This window comes from Oncorhynchus gorbuscha, linkage group LG26 (genome assembly GCF_021184085.1).
Source record: "Oncorhynchus gorbuscha isolate QuinsamMale2020 ecotype Even-year linkage group LG26, OgorEven_v1.0, whole genome shotgun sequence".
In the NCBI taxonomy this organism is placed as follows: domain Eukaryota; kingdom Metazoa; phylum Chordata; class Actinopteri; order Salmoniformes; family Salmonidae; genus Oncorhynchus; species Oncorhynchus gorbuscha.
In genome coordinates this window covers 20,272,078-20,295,372 of record NC_060198.1, presented here as the reverse complement: position 1 = coordinate 20,295,372, position 23,295 = coordinate 20,272,078, and the positions used below count along the sequence as shown (strand labels likewise).

Genomic DNA, 23,295 nt, shown 5'->3' with positions numbered 1-23,295 from the left:
TAGGGCAATTATGTGGGATAGTCAACCTGAGCATGCAACACTTTAATTAATGTCTTGTTTGTCCATTCTGTGAGACATTTAATTTGTGATTTGGTGTGGAAATGTCACATCCATCATGCTGGAATTGTCCATTACTCAAAGTCAATTACTAAGTGACAGGGGACCTTTTTATAGTCATTAAGGTGATGTTCATGTGATTGACTAAGATTAACATGAATTATTGATCAACGGCCTCTTGGTGCCATGTAGGTGAATGAGTCTCTGGTGAAAGGAAATAGCAAGAGTCCTGCTGGGCCCTTGGGTGACATAACAGGGAGTCAGTCCCTTCCTCTTGTGACACCTCCTATTCACCCTCTCAGGCAGCCCTGGGTGTCATGGATTAAACCAGGGGTGTCTTCCAGGGGTGTCTTCTACGAGGTACGGCAGGCCACACTGAAAATTGGTTACGTTTCCTTGCCATTGTTTTGGGAATTTTCTATGCTTCCTGACTGTCTAGTGAATATTAGCGACTTGGACTTTTTATATGAAGATATTGTAGGTCCATTATCATTTCACACAGTTTAGATTTGGTTCTAGTTATTTTAAAGTATATTGAGTTCGTTTCCCCCTTCAATTTTCAATCCACCTGTGGGCAATGTTCCCTCTAAGCTGCGGAAGGGCGCGCAGATCCTTCGGGACTAGCACACTGAAGAAATATGAACACGCACAGAGCAGCACGAGATTGAACTTTACTCAACTGTCTAGAGTTTTCTCCCTTAAGTTAACACTATCAACGTTTCCCTTTACTGTGGGAATTGTGTTCGAATCAACACAATATTAGCCACTTTTAATTCAACATAATGAAATAAAATGAACTACGCAAGATTTAGAATGCAAAACTAACTACGCAAGAGATATTGTTGTAGGCAGAAGACATTGGAGTAGGATTCTATTGCATTGAAAAGCATGACGCCATGCTCTACACATACCTGTGTGGCATAAACAATAAGAGCTGCAGTAGACCTATATGCAAATAGGTATTTTCATTTCCCACACATGGAGCTGTGCCAATCACTTTGAACTGGACTGTGTTTACAGCATGAGCGGTCGTGAGTAGATGCGTTTGTTTTGAGAACTCAGCATGGTTCTAGGAAAAGGGCTTTCAACAGTTCTTGGTATAAGGACAATTCATGGCTTGAATATTCTGTAATTCAAGATTCGACTTATTGTTTCGCCTGTAGGCATTTTTCTCTGTCCAATACACCGTAATCTGCCTTCACATCACAGTCAGGGTTTTGTAACTGGAAAATGGCGCCGTTTAAAGATTCTGGTTTGAGCCTCTATTCAAAGGCAGAGCACCACATTAATGCTATGTATGCATGGAATCAGCATCAAAGGGCTATTGACAGCAACTCATCAATGTTAGATGTCAAAAATGAGAGTGGAGGAAAACTGTACTTACATTAAAACAATTGCACATGTGCTCCTATTTACTGCCACTCAAAATATAGCGCAGAGAGGTCACTGAGAGTCGGATGACTCTCACCAGGGTAATATTTTGACAATCTTAGAAAAAATAGCAAAGCTTGACCCTCTCATAGAGAAAAGGATGAATGCGTGTGGCAATGGTAAGTACACAAGCCACCAAATCCAAAATGAAGTTCTTGAGATGGTACAAAGTGAAATAATGAGTGAAGTAAAAGAAAGTTACGTTTTTAGTGTAATTGCAGATGAAACCAAAGATTTAAAGAAAAAATAACAAATGTCTTTAGTTGTGAGGTACTTTTACAACGGGGCCATCCACGAAAGCTTTTTACACTTTCAGTCAGCTGAAAGCAGCAGGTCTCACAAAAATGATAATTGATTGCCTTGAAAAACATAGTCTGGACTACAGAAATAATTGTGTGGGGCAAAGCTATGACAGTGCATCCGTCATGAGCAGAAAGCATTCTGGTGTGTCTGCACAGATTAAAAACAGTGTAAGATTTGCATTTTATGTGCACTGTAATGCACATTGTTTGAATTTGGTTCTTGTCGATGCTGTAAAATCAGTGCCTGAGGCAGTTAACTTTGTTTCTCTCCTGCAGAAGCTTTATAACTTTGTATCTGGCTCGTATGTTCATCTCAAGTAGCTGGCAGTTCAGAAAGAGCTGTTTCCACAGCAACAGCCCAGGGAACTACAGAGACTGTTCTGCCTGCAGCTAAGGAACCCTGACCTGTTCACCGGACGTGCTGCCTTGTCACGGACCTGCTGTTTTCGGCACTCTCTCTCTACCGCACCCGTTGTCTCAAACTCTGAATAATCGGCTATGAAAAGCAAGTAACATTTACTCCTGAGGTGCTGACCTGTTGCCCAACCACTGTGATTATTATTATTTGACCCTACTGGTCATCTATGAACATTTGAACATCTTGGCCATGTACTGTTATAATCTCCACCCGGCACGGCCAGAAGAGGACTGGCCACCTCTCAGAGCCTGGTTCCTCTCTAGGTTTCTTCCTAGTTTTCTGCCTTTCTAGGGAGTTGTTCTACATCCTCATTGCTTGCCGTTTGAGGTTTTAGGCTGAGTTTCTGTATAGCACTTTGTGACATCGGCTGATGTAAAAAGGGCTTTATAAATACATTTGATTGATTGATTGATTGAAAGCAAGAGCTGCATGTAGTCATGTGTGCAAATTTGTTCATATCCTTTGCTAGTTAGTGAGTTTTTAGCCCAGTTATAGATCATTTGTTGTCAGCAATGGGGGAGTGCTTCCTTGCTTCCTACAAGAGCACAAAACATGTACATTTCTAGACATCTGAAAAGCGAGTCCGGTAAAGAGCTTTTTTGGTCTTAAAAGGGCAGTGTTGCATTTTGAAACAGGCTTGAATAAGCTAAGTAGCCAATAGGCAGAGGGAAGGATAATTTGTCTGATTCTCTGTAATAGTGGTGTGGGAATAATAATGCATTTTATTTGTAAAGTGGTTTCTTGCATCAAACAAGACAACAACCTTTGCAGTCACCTCCTTGTCTGAAGGACAAGTGGATAAACAGGTTAATGTCAAGCCCAGCATGTTTTTTTTTCAAAAGTCAGGGAATGTAGGCCGAAATTGAGCACCTCCCCTATTGACTGCTTCTGTAGGCTGAATGATAGAACAGCTATTTCTATGTTAAAATGTTATGGATGCATTTTATCCATTGTTATTGATGGTAGACCACTCTGGTAGGCCTACATTAAAATCAAATAGCCACAGTCTGAAACTGTAACTTAAAATGGGTACAGTTACACAGAATTCAAGTTTGTGTTCAGCAGACCTGAAATTTGCTCAGTGCCAAAAAAGATTTCAGGGAACATTGGACCCTCTCGCCATATGTTTGACACCCCTGGGTTTAAACAAAACAACAGGACACACAGCAGATGATGTCTGTGTGATAATCTCATTGCTCATACCCGAGCCCTCAATAATAGTTTTTAAAGAAAGATTAAGAAGTTCCTTGTTTGGATTGATGGCCTATTACAATGTCATACCGTAGCAGGTATCCTGATCAAAAGAGTGTTCTATTTTTGATTGCTCCTACAGGCTTAGAGTGCCTAACAGAGAGGCTGCAAACTAATACTCTTTTGGCATATTCAGAGTGCTTCTTCTGCCACCTGGCAAAAACGGTAGACAGGGTTACTAAACCTACTTAGTGGCTCTAATCTGAAAAATTCAACAGAGAGACCCCTCTAGCGAGCCATTGTTACTCCCACAAGCATGTGAAACTGGGGATTGGACTGTCTCCACATTTCAACTGGCTTTTGAAGAGATACAGTACCGTTTTTCAAGGATGCACAACAAAGTAAAAGTTGGAGGCCAACAACTCTGTTGAGCAGTCGGTTTGAAAAAGGAAGGGAAATTTCTACTGTGTTGGCTCTGAGCAGGATTACATGTGCCAGCTTCCTCACAGCTTTTCCAAAGGCAGTTTGACTGACAGACACACAGAGAGAAAGATTGACAGACAGTGGGTGAGTCATGACAGAGCGACTGAATGGCAATGACAGGAAGAGAGGGAGAGAGAGAGAGAGTGGACATAAAGGGGAGAAGAGAAGCGAACAACAGAGAGAGAAAAAAAGAGTGTGAGAGAGAGGACAGAGAGGAGAGAGAATGTTCCTTTGGCTTCTTAGCCCCATGTCAATCCTATCCCTATGAGCCAGCCCTCTAACTGAGTCAAATCAGCCGATGCGCTGTTTGACTCAGGGCCAAACACTAGCTGCGAGCCAGCATCTCCCCAGTACTTCCATACTCCCACAAAATAGGCAGTGTCAACAGTCCCTGAATGTCAACACCATTGACCTTGTCAACGTCAGTTCATTGGCAATTTTAGTTTCTGTGAAACACAGCACCAGATAGTTATACCTTTTTTTCATGGTATCCAATTGGTAGTTACAGTCTTGTCCCATCGCTGCAACTCCCGTACGGACTCGCAAGATGTGAAGGTCGAGAGCTGTGCATCCTCCGAAACACAACCCAGCCAAGCCGCACACTGCTTTTTGACACAATGCCCACTTAACCCAGAAGCATCACCGTGTCAGAGAAAACACCGTAAACCTGGCGACCGTGTCAGCGTGCATTGTGCCCAGTCACTAGTGCGCGATGGAGCAAGAACATGCCTGCCGGCCAAACCCTCCCCTAACCCGGACGACGCTGGGCCAATTGTGCGCCATCCCATGGGTCTGTGGCAGAGCCTGGACTCGAACCAGGATCTCTAATGGCACAGCTAGCACTGCAATGTAATGCCTTAGACCCCACTGCGCCACTCCGGAGGTCCCCAGAAAGTTATACTTTAATGTCCGATTTGCGAAAGACTCAAGCTCATAGTAGGCTTTATTGTGACGAGAATTTAATAGAAATTAATGGTTTAAAACACCTGTGGAAATCGGCCTATTTGGATAGGGCCAAATCTAAATGTTTTTAACATAAGAACTATAAAAATCATATGCATGACAATGGTAGCAACTGAAAGAAAACATTGGAGATTATGGAGAAATAGTTGGACCAAAGGTGAGGACACAAGACTGAACCCAAACATTACACTGTTCATTTTATGTTCATTTGACATTTTAATCTTAAGGATCATACCCTTTTTTTCCATTTTTGCCTGAAATGACATTCCCAAATCTAACTACCAGTAGCTCAGGACCTGAAGCAAAGATATGCATATTATTGGTATCACTTGAAAGGAAACACTTTGAAGTTTGTGGAAATGTGAAATTAATGTTGGAGAATATAACACAATTAGATCTGGTAAAGGATAATACAAACAAAAAAACATGTGTTTTCTATTTTTTAAATGTCATCATCTTTGAAATGCAAGAGAAATACCATAATATAATATTGCAGTCCAAGGTAAATTTACAGTGTGTGTGCAAAGTTTCAGATTGATCCAGTAAAGGGCTGCAATTTTGTATCAAGTCTGCCCAAATGTGCCGAATTGGTCAATTTATACATTTTCAAGTACATAACTATAGAGAAAATACAAAAATTATATGGTAATTTGAGGTGGCAGGGTAGCCTAGTGGTTAGAGCGTTGGACTAGGTTGCAAGTTCAAACCCCTGAGCTGACAAGGTACAAATCTGTTGTTTTGCCCCTGAACAGGCAGTTAACCCACTGTTCCTAGGCCGTCATTGAAAAAAAAAACGTTTTTAACTGACTTGCCTAGTTAAATAAAGGTAAAAAAATGTTTTTTAAATACAACATTTAAGTTGACACACTCCTAGGAATGTCATACATAGCTTATGCACTAACTTTCACACATCTAGATGGACGGGTGGGGTTGGTGTGGAGCCATATATATATATATATATATATATATATATATATATATATATATATATATATATATATATATATATATATATATATATATATATATATATATATATTTTTTTTTTTTTTTTTTTTTAATGATGCTACATTTTATCTCTGGGACCCTCAGGATGACAAATCAGAGCAAGATTATTGAATTTAAGTACATTATTTACCTTCAGAGCTGAATGTTTTTTGTTGTTGTGCTTTCTTTTCAGAGTTGGACTAGTAATCGAGAGATTGCAAGATCGAATGCCCGAGCTGACAAGGTAAAACAATTCTGTCATTCTGCCCTTGAACAGGGCAGTTAACCCACTGTACCTAGGCCGTCATTGAAAATAAGAATTTGTTCTTAACTGACTTGCCTAGTTAAATAAAGGTAAAATAAAAATAAAAAATAGCATGGTATTTTTTCACTGTAATAGCTACTGTAAATTGGACAGTGCAGTTAGATTAACAATAATTTAAGCTTTCTACCCATAGAAGTCATGTCTATGTCCTGGAAAGTTTGCTGTTACTTACAACTGTCATGCTAATCACATTAACGCACGTTAGCTCAACCGTCCCGGTATAGGGACACCGATCCCGTACTTTTTATAGCATTTCTCAATAACAACATTTTAAAATACTCTGGATACATTCAGTAACATAATAAGAATATTTACTGAAATGTTGGATTGGTGCAAGATAAGAAAAAACAATTACAAGGGTTTGAGTGAGAGGTCTAACTGGCATCTCCAAATGCAAACACACCTCTCCAAACTGTGCACAGTTCCTAAGTAATTTCAATGCAATTTTATGATTCAAGGAAAGAGCTTTCAATCAAAAGGAGCTCTCCTAGGTTTGCCATTGAGGAACTGAAGAAAGCACACTTATAGTTTTATGTTTGGAACACAGCACCATCAGATAATTACTGTTGCTGTTTACACAATCCAAAAACGTTCCTTTATAACGTTCCTTTATCTGGGTGAGGTGGGCATCATTTGAAAACGTATTCTTAAGTTATAAATTAAGATCTTACAGTGTTAGGCATTAAAAAGGCACTTCAGACAAACATATTGTAATTTTGTTGTGCATAGAATGGAGTCATGAGTGCATTCAAGTACGTATTCTGCGGCAAAGAAAATTCACAATACAACAAACATAAGTTCCTTCTGTTCAGAACAATCCAGTGTATAACGCATGTCATCCTTGAAACTTTGGATCAAAAATAGCGATCATAAACATTGAAAATGTAAATTAAATGAGTTTTCAAATATGGAAACGTGAAGTACATTTGGATTCATGGGTGTGTGCTTTGCCCATTTGACATCAAAGGTATTTTTTATAATACTAAACATCTCACCTTCCAGAACACATCGACTCCTCTCGATTAACAGCATTCCCCTCACTCAGACAACAACAAATGTGCAAAAGTAGCCCAATTAGTTGGAGGGATGGGGGCATTCTTGTCTGTGTGGTTCTCAGTTTTATAACAGCTGTCAATCAAAACTCATACAGCGCTGTGAAGTGGAGAACCTGAGCTCTGACGTCATATATTGCATATATGTTACTGTACAGTCACTGCAATCCAATTAAAGCACTTATCAATGACAAGATATTCAATTTTCAACCCACATATGAGATGACGTGCTGTGAGTGGAAAGAGCTAAACAAGTTAACTGAGTAAATCAAAGGAAATCACATTGAGTGCTAAAGAATAGCTTAGCAAAACTACTATTATAAGAACATGAACAGTCATACTAAATGAGACCAAACCAAATAGAAAAGGTTATCCTTTTCCGCAGTCCGTCTCTCATTGGAGAGAGGAGCAGGCAGACCAATAAGTTGCCTTCCCTACCATGAATTTAATTTGTTTTTCCCACCTCACATTCATTTTCTATTTCTGGCCCTGCTATAAATCAAATCAAATTTTATTGGTCACATACACGTAATTAGCAGATTTTATTGCAGGTCTAGCGAAATGCTTGTGCTTCTAACTCCGACAGTGCAGTAATATCTAACAAATTACACAACATATACCCAATACACACAAATCTAAGTAGCAATGAATTAAGACTATATACATATGGACGAGCGATGTCAGAGCGGAACAGACTAAGATACAGTAGAACAGTATATTATACCGTATATACTGTACATATGAGATGAGTAATGCAAGATATGTAAACATTATTAAGTGACTAAGATACCGTAGAATAGTATATACATATGAGATGAGTAAGAGCCTTATGCCTGTGATCTTGTAAGAAGACAGCTCATGAAGTGAGGGAGGCTTATTAAATAATAATAATTTGGTGGGTGCTTATTTGTCCTATTTCACTCATGTACACATGTGTATTAATAAACATGTCTGATTTGGAAATTGCAATTCCCAACTCCAGCTGAGTAACCCCTCTGAGAGTGGGGAAATGGCCAGGGTCTGCCATTATCAAAGGTGACTCTCAAGCAATTAGGGTTAAGTGCCTTGCTCAAGGGCACATTGACAGATTTTTCAGCAGGTTGACATTCATTGTCATGAAACTTGCCCTGGGGGCAGATCTGAGCAACTTCTACTAGATAGGCCAGCTGTAAAGTCAAAATTGGGTATATGGTAAAATGGTAGTCAGTTTGCATTGCTATTTGCTGCCTCACAAAATATACAATGCAGCTCACTGAAAGTTTTTCCTTGTCCTTTATTCCTGCTCCTGCTACTGTAAAGCATGGAAAATGTGATTTGAGTTCAAGCGGTCTCAGAATTTAAATGGATTTACAAAGAGACGTGGGTTCCCCTATCTGCAGTGTACATAATGTTAAGTATCCCTCTTGGGGTGGGAAGAAGTTCTATGGTATTACATCAGCAAAGCTACTAAAAAAAGTCTAAATAATCCTACAATTCGTCATTTGTCACTGTTTTTCTTACAGCTATTCATAACCTATAGACTATACCCTTGTGAGTACACAAATGTAACTTGATAGAGAGGTAGCCGAGTGTTCCTAAGGGGCTGAGATGCAGAATATGACAATGCTGTTTCTGACTATCGGGCATGTGTGTCCTATATTGAATGTCTTTCCACTAAAATAAATGTATTTTGCTAAGATATGGTATGTTTATTTCATGGCATCTTCATTGATGAGCTTACTTGAGTAGCAGCCAGGGTCGTCAGTGTGATCAGTTTTTGCACCAAGTATACAATAGGACACAACGCTAAGAGAATCCGTCAGCACAGATGAGATGGGCATAATGAGTTATCAAACTGTGGATGTCTCTTCATCTCCCCCTCGCCATTTGTAAGTAACATGCCTGCCATTATCTGCTCCCAGTCTCTGTGTCTCGGCCAATTAGAGGCCTGACAAACATTGTTTCAGCCATGTAGAAAGCCCGACAAACATTTCACCTGCAGAAAAATAAGACACAAATATGTCCATCACCCCGGAAGCGCTTAGCTCCCCAAAAATTTGGACATATGCACTGCAATGACCAACCCCCTCAAAAACATCCAAAGGCTGCAAGGGAAAATGTGAGGCGTATATAGACAGAGGTTGAGTCAGTGGAGTTGGCAAGTTTTTGTGTGTCCTCCTCCCACTTCCTCCCAGGCCTGGGTTTGGATAGTATTTGATATCGTTCAAATACTTTAAGCATTTGCTTGAGCCTGCACCAGGCAAGCTTAATCAAGCACAGCTTGAAGTAATTTGAAAGATTTCAAACATGATTTGAACACTTGGTCTTCTTGCTCCTCTATGGTCCAAAGTGCCATGGTCTCCTGCCTCGGTCTGTCGCTTGTCTGATGAAGCGGTGGTGACAGCCCCGCTGTCATGCAGCCCAAGGCAACACATCACTCCCCCAGCCATGTGATCCACAGGCCATAGCTTCCCGTGGGCCGCACGGGAAGCTATGCTAGCCCTGGATCATGACAGTGGTCTACTGAGCTTATAAGGATAGAGGAGCACGAGGTCTGTCCTCATGTGAGAGCAGGCCAGAGACGAGAGGGCAAAATTAGCATAGGCAAAGAAAACGATTTAATTAGTTGTTTAAAATAGTACCTCCTCCTAAAGCCCAAAGTAATCCCCTGTCGAGTTTCATGCTTGTCAATGTGTGTAGTCAATGCAAAGCCATTAATTTCACTACATGTAGGCAGCGAAGTTAATAACATCTACATTACCAGAGGGCGGGTCTTGTCAAAATAAAAAAAGGCATGGTTGAACCATCATTCTCTACGGTTGAGGGCAGCAGATATGATCTTGTCTGATAAGGACAGTCGGATACAAAGGACACATTCTGGCTATAATAAATTGTGATGTAAAATGATGTCGTGTTTATTCAGTAGAGTTAAGTACAGCGGACCAAACCCAATTTTTGGAGAAAATATCCAGTCGGAATGTTACTGAAATGGGTACTTTGTAGAACATTGTTAGTTTGATATTTCAAAGGTCGCTGAAAGGTCCTTGGCAGAGTACCTGGTGCTAATTCTTAAAAACCTATACTGGCTCAGTCAGGAGCTAAGCCCTTATTACACATTAATGTCCACCAATATTATCACAACTAACACTTGTTCCTAACAGCAAAACAAAAGAACATGATCCTGACCGTGTAGTTTCTTGTAACGATATAACTAGATCGTCTTTGACTATTCAACCACCCTTATCTGGATATGGGACACAGCAGGGTTGAGTGTAACCAGGTCTCTTGCTTCAGTGACAAATGGAATTACCATCAATCACATTCTGTCTGTAGCGTAAGTGAATGATTTGTGCAGAAACATAAATAAGTGTTTACATTGCAATGGACATTGCATGCATCTTAAAATAGGTTTGGAAATAACTTGCAACTGCATCCTCTCAAATGTGTCAATGTCAACGCTAATACATTTTCCAAATGAAAACTTAAGAACTGACTCCCCAACCGAGACGACTGCCGTGTCTATATATGGTACTGTTTCTCTATGCAAAGCTTGCTGAGCTGATTTACATTGCTCACTTCAAAGCAATCTGTTTGCCTCTGTATAAATGTGTGGATGTCTTAACTTAAAACAAGCACAGAGCCTTTTCCATTTCAACACGTTGGTGCTATCCTCAAACTGGCAATGTTAATCCTCTATGGAATACATTTGTTGTCATTATATCCCCCACCCCACAATCCATGGAAAATGTCTGGCCCAACTGCTATTCCAGGTATATACAGTATACCTGACCATATCAGTATATCATTCACGGGAGTTTCAGTTTGAAGAGGGGAGTGATAAAAGTGTTGCTGGATTTCCCACTGAAAAAGGCAAAAAGGCCTTACTCACATTCTATTCTGGTGGTTTTCTATAAATGATGAACACACTGATATGGAAAATCTGTATCGATAGCAGCTGCATTTTTTTCAATATGATATTGATTAAAAACATTTCAAAATTACAACTGCCTAGCTGACCTGTAATGTCTTATGCATGAGGAGTTTGTTTTGAGTTTAAATAAACAGGACAGACTGTGGACCCAAGCTTGCTGTACAACATTAAAACCTATTCAGTCTGTCTACAAACAGGCTCTCAAAGTGCTTGATAGGAAGCCCAATAGCCATCATCATTGTCACATCCTTAGAAAACATGAGCTCTTGTCTTGTATTCAAGATCCTTAATGGCCTGGCTCCCCCTCCACTCAATATTTTTGTTAAACAGAAAACCCAGACATATGGCAGCAGATCCACAAGGTCTGCGATGAGAGGTGACTGTATAGTTCCCCTAAGGAAAAGCACCTTTAGTAAATCTGCATTCTCTGTGATAGCTTCCCATGTCTGGAATACACTGCCATCAGAAACACATAACTGCACCACACATCACACTTTCACAAAATGCTTGAAGACATGGCTAAAGGTCAATCAGATTTGTGAACATGGTCCCTAGCTGTGTGTTGCCGCTTTCCATGTTGTCTGTTGTCTGTAGCTTGTGAGGTGTGGAAACATTTTGTTGCTTTTATGAATTTTGTCTTGCTGCTTTTTGTTCGATGTTGCTCTGTCTGTATGCTATTTCTTGCTTGTCCTATGTTGCTATGTCTTGCTTGTTCTATGGTGCTATTGTCTATATTGTAATTGCTTTTAATAACCTGCCCAGGGACTGCGGTTGAAAATTAGCCGGCTGGCTAAAACCGGCACTTTTACTGAAACGTTGATTAATGTGCACTGTCCCTGTAAAAATAAAATAAACTAAACCAATTCAAGATCCAAATGATTTGAACTATTATGTAAACTGCATGTGGAGTGAACATGTAGGAGTCCTACAGTCTCATGTTCATAACTGCTTTCTCCACTTGTACAGTGCCTTGCGAAAGTATTCGGCCCCCTTGAACTTTGCGACCTTTTGCCACATTTCAGGCTTCAAACATAAAGATATAAGACTGTATTTTTTTTGTGAAGAATCAACAACAAGTGAGACACAATCAAGAAGTGGAACGACATTTATTTGATATTTCAATCTTTTTTAATGTTAGGGCAGTGGTCCCGTGGTGGGAACATATATCAGCGGAAATTTCAAGTGCGCCACGTATAGTTTTTGATAAAACTCAAACTTTCATTAAAATGCACATACAATATACTGAATTAAAGCTACACTCGTTGTGAATCTAGTTACCGAGTCAGATTTGTAAAATGCTTTTCGGCGAAAGCATGAGAAGCTAAAATCTGATAGCATGTATCCCCCAAATACTGCACCGTCACCTAACGACAGATTTTGCGATAGCCGGGGGCTACTCAGAACACAGAAATAAAATATAAAACATTCATTACCTTTGACGAGCTTCTTTCTTGGCACTCCTAGATGTCCCATAAACATCATTTTGGGTCTTTTTTCGATTAAATCGGTCCATATATAGCCTAGATATCGATCTATGAACACTGTGTGAACAACGGAAAAAAATAGCGTTTTATAACGTAACGTCATTTTTTTAAATAAAAAAAGTTGACGATAAACTTTCACAAAACACTTTGAAATACTTTTGTAATGCAACTTTAGGTATTAGTACACGTTAATAAGTGATACAATTGATCACGAGGCGATGTCAATTCTATAGGTGTCCTTCATGAAATACTGTCGGAAGAAATCTCAACCAAAACATCCGGTCGGAGACCGGAGGGAATCGGTTCCCTTGATTCGGTTTGACCAAGAAACAAATCCTAGGCAAATGACAAGACTCTAGACAACGTGTGGAAGTATTGCAACCTCAGCCCCATTAAATGTGGTTCACCTTTATCAATGGGTTCAAGTCGCGCATGGATATATATTTCCATTTTCAGTGATCAGATTTTCCTGCACTTTTCGATGAAACGCACGTTCTGTTATAGTCACAGCCGTGATTTAACCAGTTTTATAAACGTCTGAGTGTTTTCTATCCACACATACTAATCATATGCATATACTATATTCCTGGCATGAATAGCAGGGCGCTGAAATGTTGCGCGATTTTTAACAAAAAGCTGCGAAAATCTGCTTAGATTCTCGACATCCCTAACAGGTTTTAACAAATCAAAAACTGAAAAATTGGGTGTGCAAAATTATTCAGCCCCTTTACTTTCAGTGCAGCAAACTCTCCCCAGAAGTTCAGTGAGGATCTCTGAATGATCCAATGTTGACCTAAATGACTAATGATGATAAATATAATCCACCTGTGTTTAATCAAGTCTCCGTATAAATGCAACTGCACTGTGATAGTCTCAGAGGTCTGTTAAAAGCGCAGAGAGCACCATGAAGAACAAGGAACACACCAGGCAGGTCCGAGATACTGTTGTGAAGAAGTTTAAAGCCGGATTTGGATACAAAAGGATTTCCCAAGCTTTAAACATCCCAAGGAGCACTGTGCAAGCGATAATATTGAAATGGAAGGAGTATCAGACCACTGCAAATCTACCAAGACCTGGCCGTCCCTCTAAACTTTCAGCTCATACAAGGAGAAGACTGGTCAGAGATGCAGCCAAGAGGCCCATGATCACTCTGGATGAACTGCAGAGATCTACAGCTGAGGTGGGAGACTCTGTCCATAGGACAACAATCAGTCGTATATTGCACAAATCTGGCCTTTATGGAAGAGTGGCAAGAACAAAGCCATTTCTTAAAGATATCCATAAAAAGTGTTGTTTAAAGTTTGCCACAAGCCACCTGGGAGACACACCAAACATGTTGAAGAAGGTGCTCTGGTCAGATGAAACCAAAATGGAACTTTTTGGCAAACAATGCAAAACGTTATGTTTGGCGTAAAAGCAACACAGCTCATCACCCTGAACACCATACCCACTGTCAAACATGGTGGTGGCAGCATCATGGTTTGGGCCTGCTTTTCTTCAGCAGGGACAGGGAAGATGGTTAAAATTGATGGGAAGATGGATGGAGCCAAATACAGGACCATTCTGGAAGAAAACCTGATGGAGTCTGCAAAAGACCTGAGACTGGGACGGAGATTTGTCTTCCAACAAGACAATGATCCAAAACATAAAGCAAAATCTACAATGGAATGGTTCAAAAATAAACATATCCAGGTGTTAGAATGGCCAAGTCAAAGTCCAGACCTGAATCCAATCGAGAATCTGTGGAAAGAACTGAAAACTGCTGTTCACAAAATGCTCTCCATTCAACCTCACTGAGCTCGAGCTGTTTTGCAAGGAGGAATGGGAAAAATGTCAGTCTCTCGATGTGCAAAACTGATAGAGACATACCCCAAGCGACTTACAACTGTAATTGCAGCAAAAGGTGGCGCTACAAAGTATTAACTTAAGGGGGCTGAATAATTTTGCACGCCCAATTTTTCAGTTTTTGATTTGTTAAAAAAGTTTGAAATATCCAATAAATGTTGTTCCACTTCATGATTGTGTCCCACTTGTTGTTGATTCTTCACAAAAAAATACAGTTTTATATCTTTATGTTTGAAGCCTGAAATGTGGCAAAAGGTCGCAAAGTTCAAAGGGGCTGAATACTTTCGCAAGGCACTGTATCTCCTTGGAACCTATAACATACTAAAATTAGTTTAGTCCTTTTTGGGAGCTCTTCATAAATAGTAACCGTTTGCCCGATAACTGTTTAGAGTCCATTATATATTTTGATACACCTGTTATATTGATATTATTTATCTTTATCAGGAAGGTATTCCAGTGTTCTTACATCGCATACACAAAATGATCAGCCAAAGAACAGCTGCTGCCTCTGGGCTCCAACATATTCCATACCTAATCTAATCACGCAAACATGCTAACGCATCATTAGCATCAGAATAATAATTTCTTGAAGTTGTTGTCTCTCTTTTGTCCAGCACCAGTGAGTTATCAAGTCCCGTCTTCAGTGAGACACGGTATTTGGTACACTTGAATACTCTCAATTGTACAGTATGTTCTATGTTGAAGCACTGCAGGTCATAAAATATCCAAGGGGTGTGAGCGAAAGTGGATGAGAAATTGCAGAAAAACCCCTTTAACTGAAATGAAATCATTCAAGCCAGTTCTGCAATACTACAGTCCACAGTATCTCTACATGTGGTATGCAAAACAGTAATTGGTAGATTTGTAGACAGGGGCTAGTCAGGCAGTCAAATGAATGCTCACATGAATGATTAAAACAACAAGGGCAGTGAGGGCAAAGCTGAGAGAAAAAGAACACAACACAGTGAAGCAGAAAGTAGTAAGTGGAAAGAGAGATACATGTAGGAACTTAAGACAGGATTCCTTCTTGAACCCCAGAGACACTTACATCCCCTGAGAAAATGGAATCTAAGATAATAGATTAAAACAATAACTGGAATGGAATGCACATTGAAATGAATGGAATCTAATGACCCGGCCATACAAGGTAAAAACCCACTTTCAAAACTGGTTGAATCAACTTTGTTTCCACGTCATAAACAAAAAAATTACATTGAATCAATGTGGAAAACTGATTGGATTTGCAAAAAGTCATCAACGTATTGGAATTTATTTTTCTTCTTCACCCAAATCCAATGACATGATGACATGTTTGTTGATTTCACATTGAATTCAGAATTGTTTGACAAGTAAACAAAGTGTAAAAAAATATATAGGTTGAACTGACGTCTATGCTTAGTGATAGGCGACAACAATAAGCTCTTTTCTTTATGAGACAGAAAGTCACTTCTGTGGGACATAGTAGAAACAGGGACATTGACTTTACTAAGACATAACAGTTGTCAAATTGAACTTCAATGTGCTGTTGGCCACACCTCATTTACATGACAACAATATAAACATGACAATGTAATGTTAATAGCAAGTGTGTAACTTACAAAATCTCATCGTTCTGGAATTCCAGCGCTCCGTGCGTATCTTCAAAGTCTTCTCCCCCTCCTTTTGCTGTACCCTCCATGGTCTTGTAGGGTACAACCACTAGACCCCGCGCTCCTGAGGTACGAAGAACCTTTACTTCCATCATGCCGATACTTTCACTTATGGTCATTACCGGTTCTTCAAAAGTAAAGATCCCGGCATGGTCATCGTCAAAGATAGTCACGGTGGCTGAGCAGGGTAGGCCAAGGCCCGCCAAAGTGTCCAAGTGATTAGCCCTTGGTTGTACGTAGCCAGTGCCCTCTGATATGACCTTCACGTTGCTAAGGTGGACCAGAAAATGCTCATCCTCCTCAAAGATGTCATCGTCAATGATGTCTATCCGGATCTCCTTCTCAGTCTCACCGGGGTTGAACACCACAACGCCCTCAGTGAACTGGTAGTCCGATCCGGCATTGGCTGTGCCGTCTTCGGTACGGTATTCCACTGAAACAGTGTTAGTCAAGTCCCCACCCAGGCGTACTACATTCAAGGCCACTGTACCACAGTTCTCCAAGCACTGGTATGTACCGGGGTCAAAAAAGACCTTTGACGAAAAGTCATTCTCAGAAACTTCGGAGCGGATCTCGTACGCACCAACAGCTTTCCTGGCTTGGTCTGCTGCATGCTTCTTCAGTACGTTCCCTGCTCCCGTCATGATCCTGGTAGCCTGGCATCGGTAGAAGGCGCGACTCTTTTGCTGCTGTGTCAATACCTGGTAGTTGGCCAGTTCTATCAGCTGCTCTGTCTCCTTCTCTGGATGCTTCTGTTTCAGTTCCTTCAGGATCCGGACCATTTCCCTTCTGGCCTCCTCCTCATCCAGGTCCTTCTCATCGAAACCCATCGCTCCGTCCATGAAGCTCTCTGAGTTGAGCATTTTCCCGTCCATTTCAATGTCCATCTTTGAAGGTATTTGCGCCTCCCCTTCCGTCTCAATGATCACCCCTCTTCGTTTCCCTGCGCGGTAGCGTTTGTACATGTACTTATAGACAAGAAGTCTGCGATCCGCGACGTAGGCCATCCCAACACACAATGGGAAGAAGAACAGTGTGACAAGGCCCTCCCACACCTGTACGATGCCCGGAGAGATGACAGCCAAGATGAGATAAAGCCAGGTGTACGCGAATATACTCCAGGTGGCGGTAACAAAAAATACCCTCAAATGTTTGACTTTCCGGTGCTCTCCATCAGGAATGACAGAAACACAAAATCCAATGATAACGAACATGTTGAAGGCAGCACTACCAACGATTGTGTTCGGGCCCAGATCACCTGCGTCAAAGTTGTGACCGCACACCTCAACGACGGACAGTAGGATTTCCGGGGCTGAGGAACCCAGGGCCATAAGGGTCAGGTTGGACACCGTCTCATTCCATATACGCACAGTGGTTGTCACTTTTTCGCCATTTGGTTTCTTGATGGTGATCTCCCTCTCTTGTGATGTAATTACCTCGATGGACGCCATGAAGCGATCCGCAATGATAGAGACCCCCAGGAACATGTAAAACAAGGCCACAAAGTAAACTGTGGCTCTTGCCAGTTTATCACCAAAAGATGGGTTCTCTGGTAACCATATGGGCAGAATGACACCCACTTTGCATTCAGTATCCACTGAATCACACTTCTTATTAGTTTGGTTGCCAATGGAAGAGTTTGTTCCGAGGCTTGGGTTTGAATTCCCAGCTGTAACAAATTTCATTTCAGATGAGAAAACTGCCAACAACACTGTGAGTTGAAGAGTGCAGAAGAGGAAAGATGATGTCCCAGTTCGTCTCATGATTCTGATGAGGTGTTATGCTCCAACTCTTCCTTTCACCTATGCAAAAAATAAAAGGGATTGATGAGAACAGAACTACCAAAAACTGTACAAATTTGAGAAATGACAAATTACTGAAAGAGAAATATCAATATTCCTAACTCCGGTGTTTCCCTAAGTTACAGTAGATATAAAGCAACATCCCCCAGAGCCGCCTCCAATGCACACATCACACATTTAATATTGAAGCTTTGTCAGATATGAGGGCGCTTCAGGTGTCCTCTGGGCTACCAAGTTAGGAGGGGGGACCTGTCTAACCTAGTAGGGGAAACACTTCCTAAATAATTTCTAGGAAATAACACTGGTTTCAGCAGACAACCACACAAGCGTACCACACACTTCTCTCTCTGATTGTGTGTGTCTGTCACGTATCACTGGAACTGTGTCATTATGCACACCTGGTCCCCATTCCCACTGATTGTAATTGTTTGGGCTGTCGTTTATTGTTCCAATGTTTGTTGGTTGTGTGAGTACCTGTGCTGTGTTGTTTTGGCTTTCGTGCCGCTTGTATTGCGCAGATGATTACGGGTCTTTAGAATAATTGTGTGCGTGTATGTTACGGGTCTCATCCTGGTGTATTTCTTCGAGGTACTCCGCTTTTTTGTTTGGGTTTCAACCCTGTGTTTTGTATACGTGTTTGTTTGGTCTTCGTCCCCGTGCCTTTAGATGGCCCGCTGTAATTTGGGTGAAGTAAAAAAAAACAAAGCATTCATGCGCCTGTCTCCCGATCCCTTTATACAAATGTGACAGTGTCTTAGAGAGTGATCACTTGCATTGTATCATTTGAATAACTGGTTTAGATGGCAAAATGGCACCAATGATTACATTTCTCCATACAATCTTTACTACGTCCTCTAGACATACTGCCATGAAAAACTACAATATTTGAAAAATATGTTGCAATGACATACACTTTGCAATTCGATTTAATGCAATAAAAATGTCACCTACTTTGCTTGAGAACCAAAATGTGTGCATTTAGCCTAAGAGATAGTTAGGGCCAGTTCCAGTCATAACCCACTGCGCACAAACGTCAGTTCATTACACTACATTTTAGTCATTTAGCAGACGCTCTTATCCAGAGTGACTTACAGATTTTTCACCTAGTCAGCTCGGGGATTCAAACCAATTCAACGTCTAGTTTTGATTTACTTATTTTTTTTGTGTTACTCAGTTGGGTTCTCAATTTACTATTGAGAGTAAGAATAGTAGAATACACCAGGTGCAATTTCGAAATTTGGTGGTGCATCAGCAGTTTTTCTCTTGTTATGTCAGTCACTGACAGTCTCTCAATTAGCCATGCCAGCAAAATATTTTTAGATTGACAGTTAGTCTAGCTAGACATTTAAACTTTTAGTAATCATGCGGAATCCTGACCGGGCACACAACGCACATGTCCAAGGGCCCTGACCTCCACATTGATTTTTGTCAGTCATTCTCCCTCAGATATCATATTAACATTGCAAATTCATTACAACCTGTGTAGAATTGCAGAGAACTGCTTTAAAACATTTTCAATACACTCCCATGACAAAATGTGAATTGCAGGAAATTAACTTTAAAAAATACATTTTCTCCACCAAGAGGGGGGTCACTAAAGTGTTTGCCCGAAGCGGCCCCCCAAACCAAATCTTGCTTAGGGCCCCCAGAAGGCTAGAGCTGGCTAAAGCTGGCGATAGAAAGATGTCTTTCATAGTCTTATCTTTCTTTACATAGGCTATTCTTTTTTGAAAGGCTAGACCACATTTGTCCTAATTACATGATTCTCATTTGCAACATGAAATCACAAAGATACAGTATCAGCAATCTAGTCTGCAATTTACATCCATGCACATGTTCTTTACAGGTAGGATTTAAAGTCAACTAGCCGATAAAGTAGCCTACAAAAATGCGTAACATTTCAAGTGACAGTAGTTGCCCAAACTGCTAGCCTACCGTTTTAATCCACGTAATGGGGAACGGAATTGATAAACTACTGAGAAATTATTTGAGGCTGAAAAAGGAAACAGAAATCCTTGAGAAATCCCTAATTTCCAACCCTTGATAAAACAATGACGTAATTTGTGACATCGTCAATAAATCTTGAGTTGTTGTATAGGTAAACCGTTTGTTCCAAAAAAATACAAATGTTCTGCCACAGTATAGATAGCCGATTAGAGACGATCATGGGCTCTCAGCGCACGCTTCCTCCGGACTGCTCTCTTTCACTCACTCTCTTGCTCTTTCACTCACTCTCTTGCTCTGTCCCACCCTCTCTCATTTCTCATCCTGGTTTTAATGTCCATGCTCTAATCTCTCAAGTGATGCAACAATTTTTTTTTTGACGCTGCTGCAAAGAAACGGGGGAATTCATTTCCATATATTATTTGATTTGCCCTCTTGAGAAAAAATAATACATTTATTCTAACAGTTTATTTTAGGAATAGTTTCATTCTATCTAACCAAAACTTGAACATGAATCATGTTTGAACAAATCAGTATCGTTTCTTCATGTCATGTATTTTAGAAGCATTTACTTGTGGAAACTACATTATTGGGACAATATTAATATACAGGGGGGTTCGAGGTTAATGCAACCTACGCCTAATGCAAACCTAGATATGCTCCATTTTGTTTAGCCATAATGCTATATAATTATTTTTAAAAAATCCTTTATACAAAAAATATTTAAATCCAACTTCAATATTGTTATGATTGACAGGATTCATGCCTAATGTTTTTTTTAACCCATTTGGACATGACAGGAGTCTGATCTCAAGCTATGTATTGTGTTTACAGAGAAACTCAGATGCAACCTGGACTCAGAGGTAGACAAAACATAGTAAACGAAAATACAATATGATATGTTACATTTGGTATGGTATGTATTCATTTGTGGATGTCCATCTATTTTGTATCATATGGAACAAATTGCAATTCATACAGTATGTTAAGAATTTGCAAAAGGTACGATACGTTACAATTTCCAATTTGTTGTGGCTAACGTTAGCTAGGTGGCTAACACTAACTATTCTAGGGGTTAAGGTTATGGTTAGCGTTAAGGTTATGGTTAACGTTAAGGTTAGGGTTAGGAGTTAGTAGGGATGTAACGATTAACCAATAAGCATAAAATATTTAAGATATGAGTGCATTGGTTTGCAGGACCCCAAACCAATCTAAATGTAGCATGCATCGGTCAGAAAATCAATTCAAACAGTACAAATCACTGGTGAACTTTTTTGTTGTTCCTCAAATTACTTTCTTTCAACCTTCCAAAAATATGCGTCCTTTCCTTCAGTGTCGAACTAAGCATGTAATTATGTTGACAGTCATTGATCTACAAGGCCTTTTGCATGCTGAACAACCCCAGGCAATATCAGTAACCTACTATATTCAAACTGAGGGCTGTGCGCAGCTTCATGTGCTGACCAACTAGAGGTAGGCCTATTTCTGATCTGGCACATATGCGTGTCAACTTCAGCATTCAAATGTTTGTAAAATGGCTTGCACATTATTAGGCTTTATTAGTTGAGTGACAACCAATATAATTTGGTAGGTTATTTTTATCAAATGCACTGTGGAAATGGTGTTTTACCAGCCTAAGCTACAACTCTCATCTGGCTATAGGTAGGCTATATGCTGATCGGGGCTAACATTAGATTTTATTTCCATTGTTCGTTGTTCACCATCAGCAAAAGTTTTGGTCATTTTGCTTGAAACAATCAGTATATGTGATTATTTTTTTTAGATATACAGGGGAAATTAGCTAAGTTCATAACAAAGAAAGCAATCACTTCTGCTGCAATCACTGCATGGTCGAAGCTCTTAACACTTTGAATCTGCAAAAATGAGAAATTAATTAGTGGGTGACGGTGATTTCAGATCAAAAGCTAGCATTGCCCCCCTCCCCATTACTGATAATGGAGTAGTAGATGCCTAGTTTCCATTATGGCTAAGTTTAAGTGTCCACACACACACACACTTACACACTTCAGCTCAGAGGCCCAGCATATGAACAGCAGATTTGAATTAAGAATGGAAAATGTATGTGTTTATGCAACAAATTTTAGTGCATCGGTTTGCATCGAACCGAATCGTATTGATTAGTTCCTCTAATCAAACGAAATCTCACTGAATAGTTTCAAACAAAAATGTTGCGTTTCTGTATCATATCGGAGCCCATGTATCGAATCGTCTTGAAAGGGAAAGATTCACACCCTAGGAGTTAAGGGGGTTGGGGGAAGGGTTATTTGTAAGTCGCTCTGGATAAGAGCGTCTGCTAAATGACTTAAATGTAATGTAATGTAATGGTTAGCTAACATTCTAAGTAGTTGCAATGTAGCTAAAAATTAGTAAGTATCTCACTGTCAACTCTATTTTCAGCAAACTTAACGTGTAAATATTTGTGTGAACATAACAACATTCAACAACTGAGACATAATCTGAACAAGTTCCACAGACATGTGACTGACAGAAATTGAATAATGTATCCATGAACAAAGGGGGGGGGTCAAAATCAAAAGTAACAGTCAGTATCTGGTGTGGCCACCAGCTGCATTATGTACTGCAGTGCATCTCCTCCTCATGGACTGCACCAGATTGGCCAGTTCTTTCTGTGAGCTGTTACCCCACTCTTCCACCAAGGCACCTGCAAGTTCCCGGACATTTCTGGGGAGAATGGCACTAGCCCTCACCCTCCGATCCAACAGGTCCCCGATGTGCTCAATGGGATTGAGATTCAGGCTCTTCGCTGGCCATGGCAGAACACTGACATTACTGTCTTGCAGGAAATAACGCACAGAACGAGCATTATGGCTGGTGGCATTGTCATGCTGGAGGGTCATGTCAGTATGCGCCTGCAGGAAAGGTACCACATAAGGGAGGATAATATCTTTCCTGTAACGCACAGTGTTGAGATTGGAGCGAGTGGTCGCATCTGCACGTCGCTCCAACGGGTAGTATAACTTTTTCATTATATTTCATTATATCACAACGGTTTGATTTGTCTTATCTTAGCAATTTCTTCTCAGCTAGCTACATAGCCGTCTTTGTATCAAAAGATAATTGCGTAATTATCGTATTTCGCCGTCCTAACGTAGTCTTCACTAGTCTTCACTAGCCAGCTAGCTAACGTCCACTGATTAGCTGCACTGGAGAAACTGTTACACTCAACTGAACGACTTGATTAGTTTAGTGTCAGCTAGCTACATAGCTGTCTTTGCTGTCTTCGTATCATCGTATCATCGTATCCAAGATAATTGTGTTGTTTAGGTTTAGAGTGTGTAGTCTTAGAGTGATTATCTTAATTTACCGAGGTTAGCTAGCCAGCTATTTGTCGTCCTTAACGTAGGTGACTCTGCTAGCTAGCCAACAGCTAGCCAACGCTAGCCAACGTCTTCTGTATAGAACTCAACTAC

The 23,295-nt window shown here is 40.4% G+C and overlaps 1 protein-coding gene across 7 annotated transcripts in view; it reads right to left on the bottom strand.

The window, feature by feature from the left end:
* The window catches only part of LOC124015185 (sodium/calcium exchanger 1-like), a 61,998-nt gene that overhangs the window by 23,619 nt on the left and 15,084 nt on the right, over positions 1-23,295 (bottom strand). For all 7 annotated transcript variants that reach the window (XM_046330198.1, XM_046330191.1, XM_046330195.1 and 4 more), the window contains exon 2: positions 16,047-17,899. In XM_046330198.1, coding sequence (XP_046186154.1) covers positions 16,047-17,860 — 1,814 coding nt within the window. In that variant the 5' untranslated portion in view covers positions 17,861-17,899. The remainder of the gene's footprint in view (positions 1-16,046; positions 17,900-23,295) is intronic.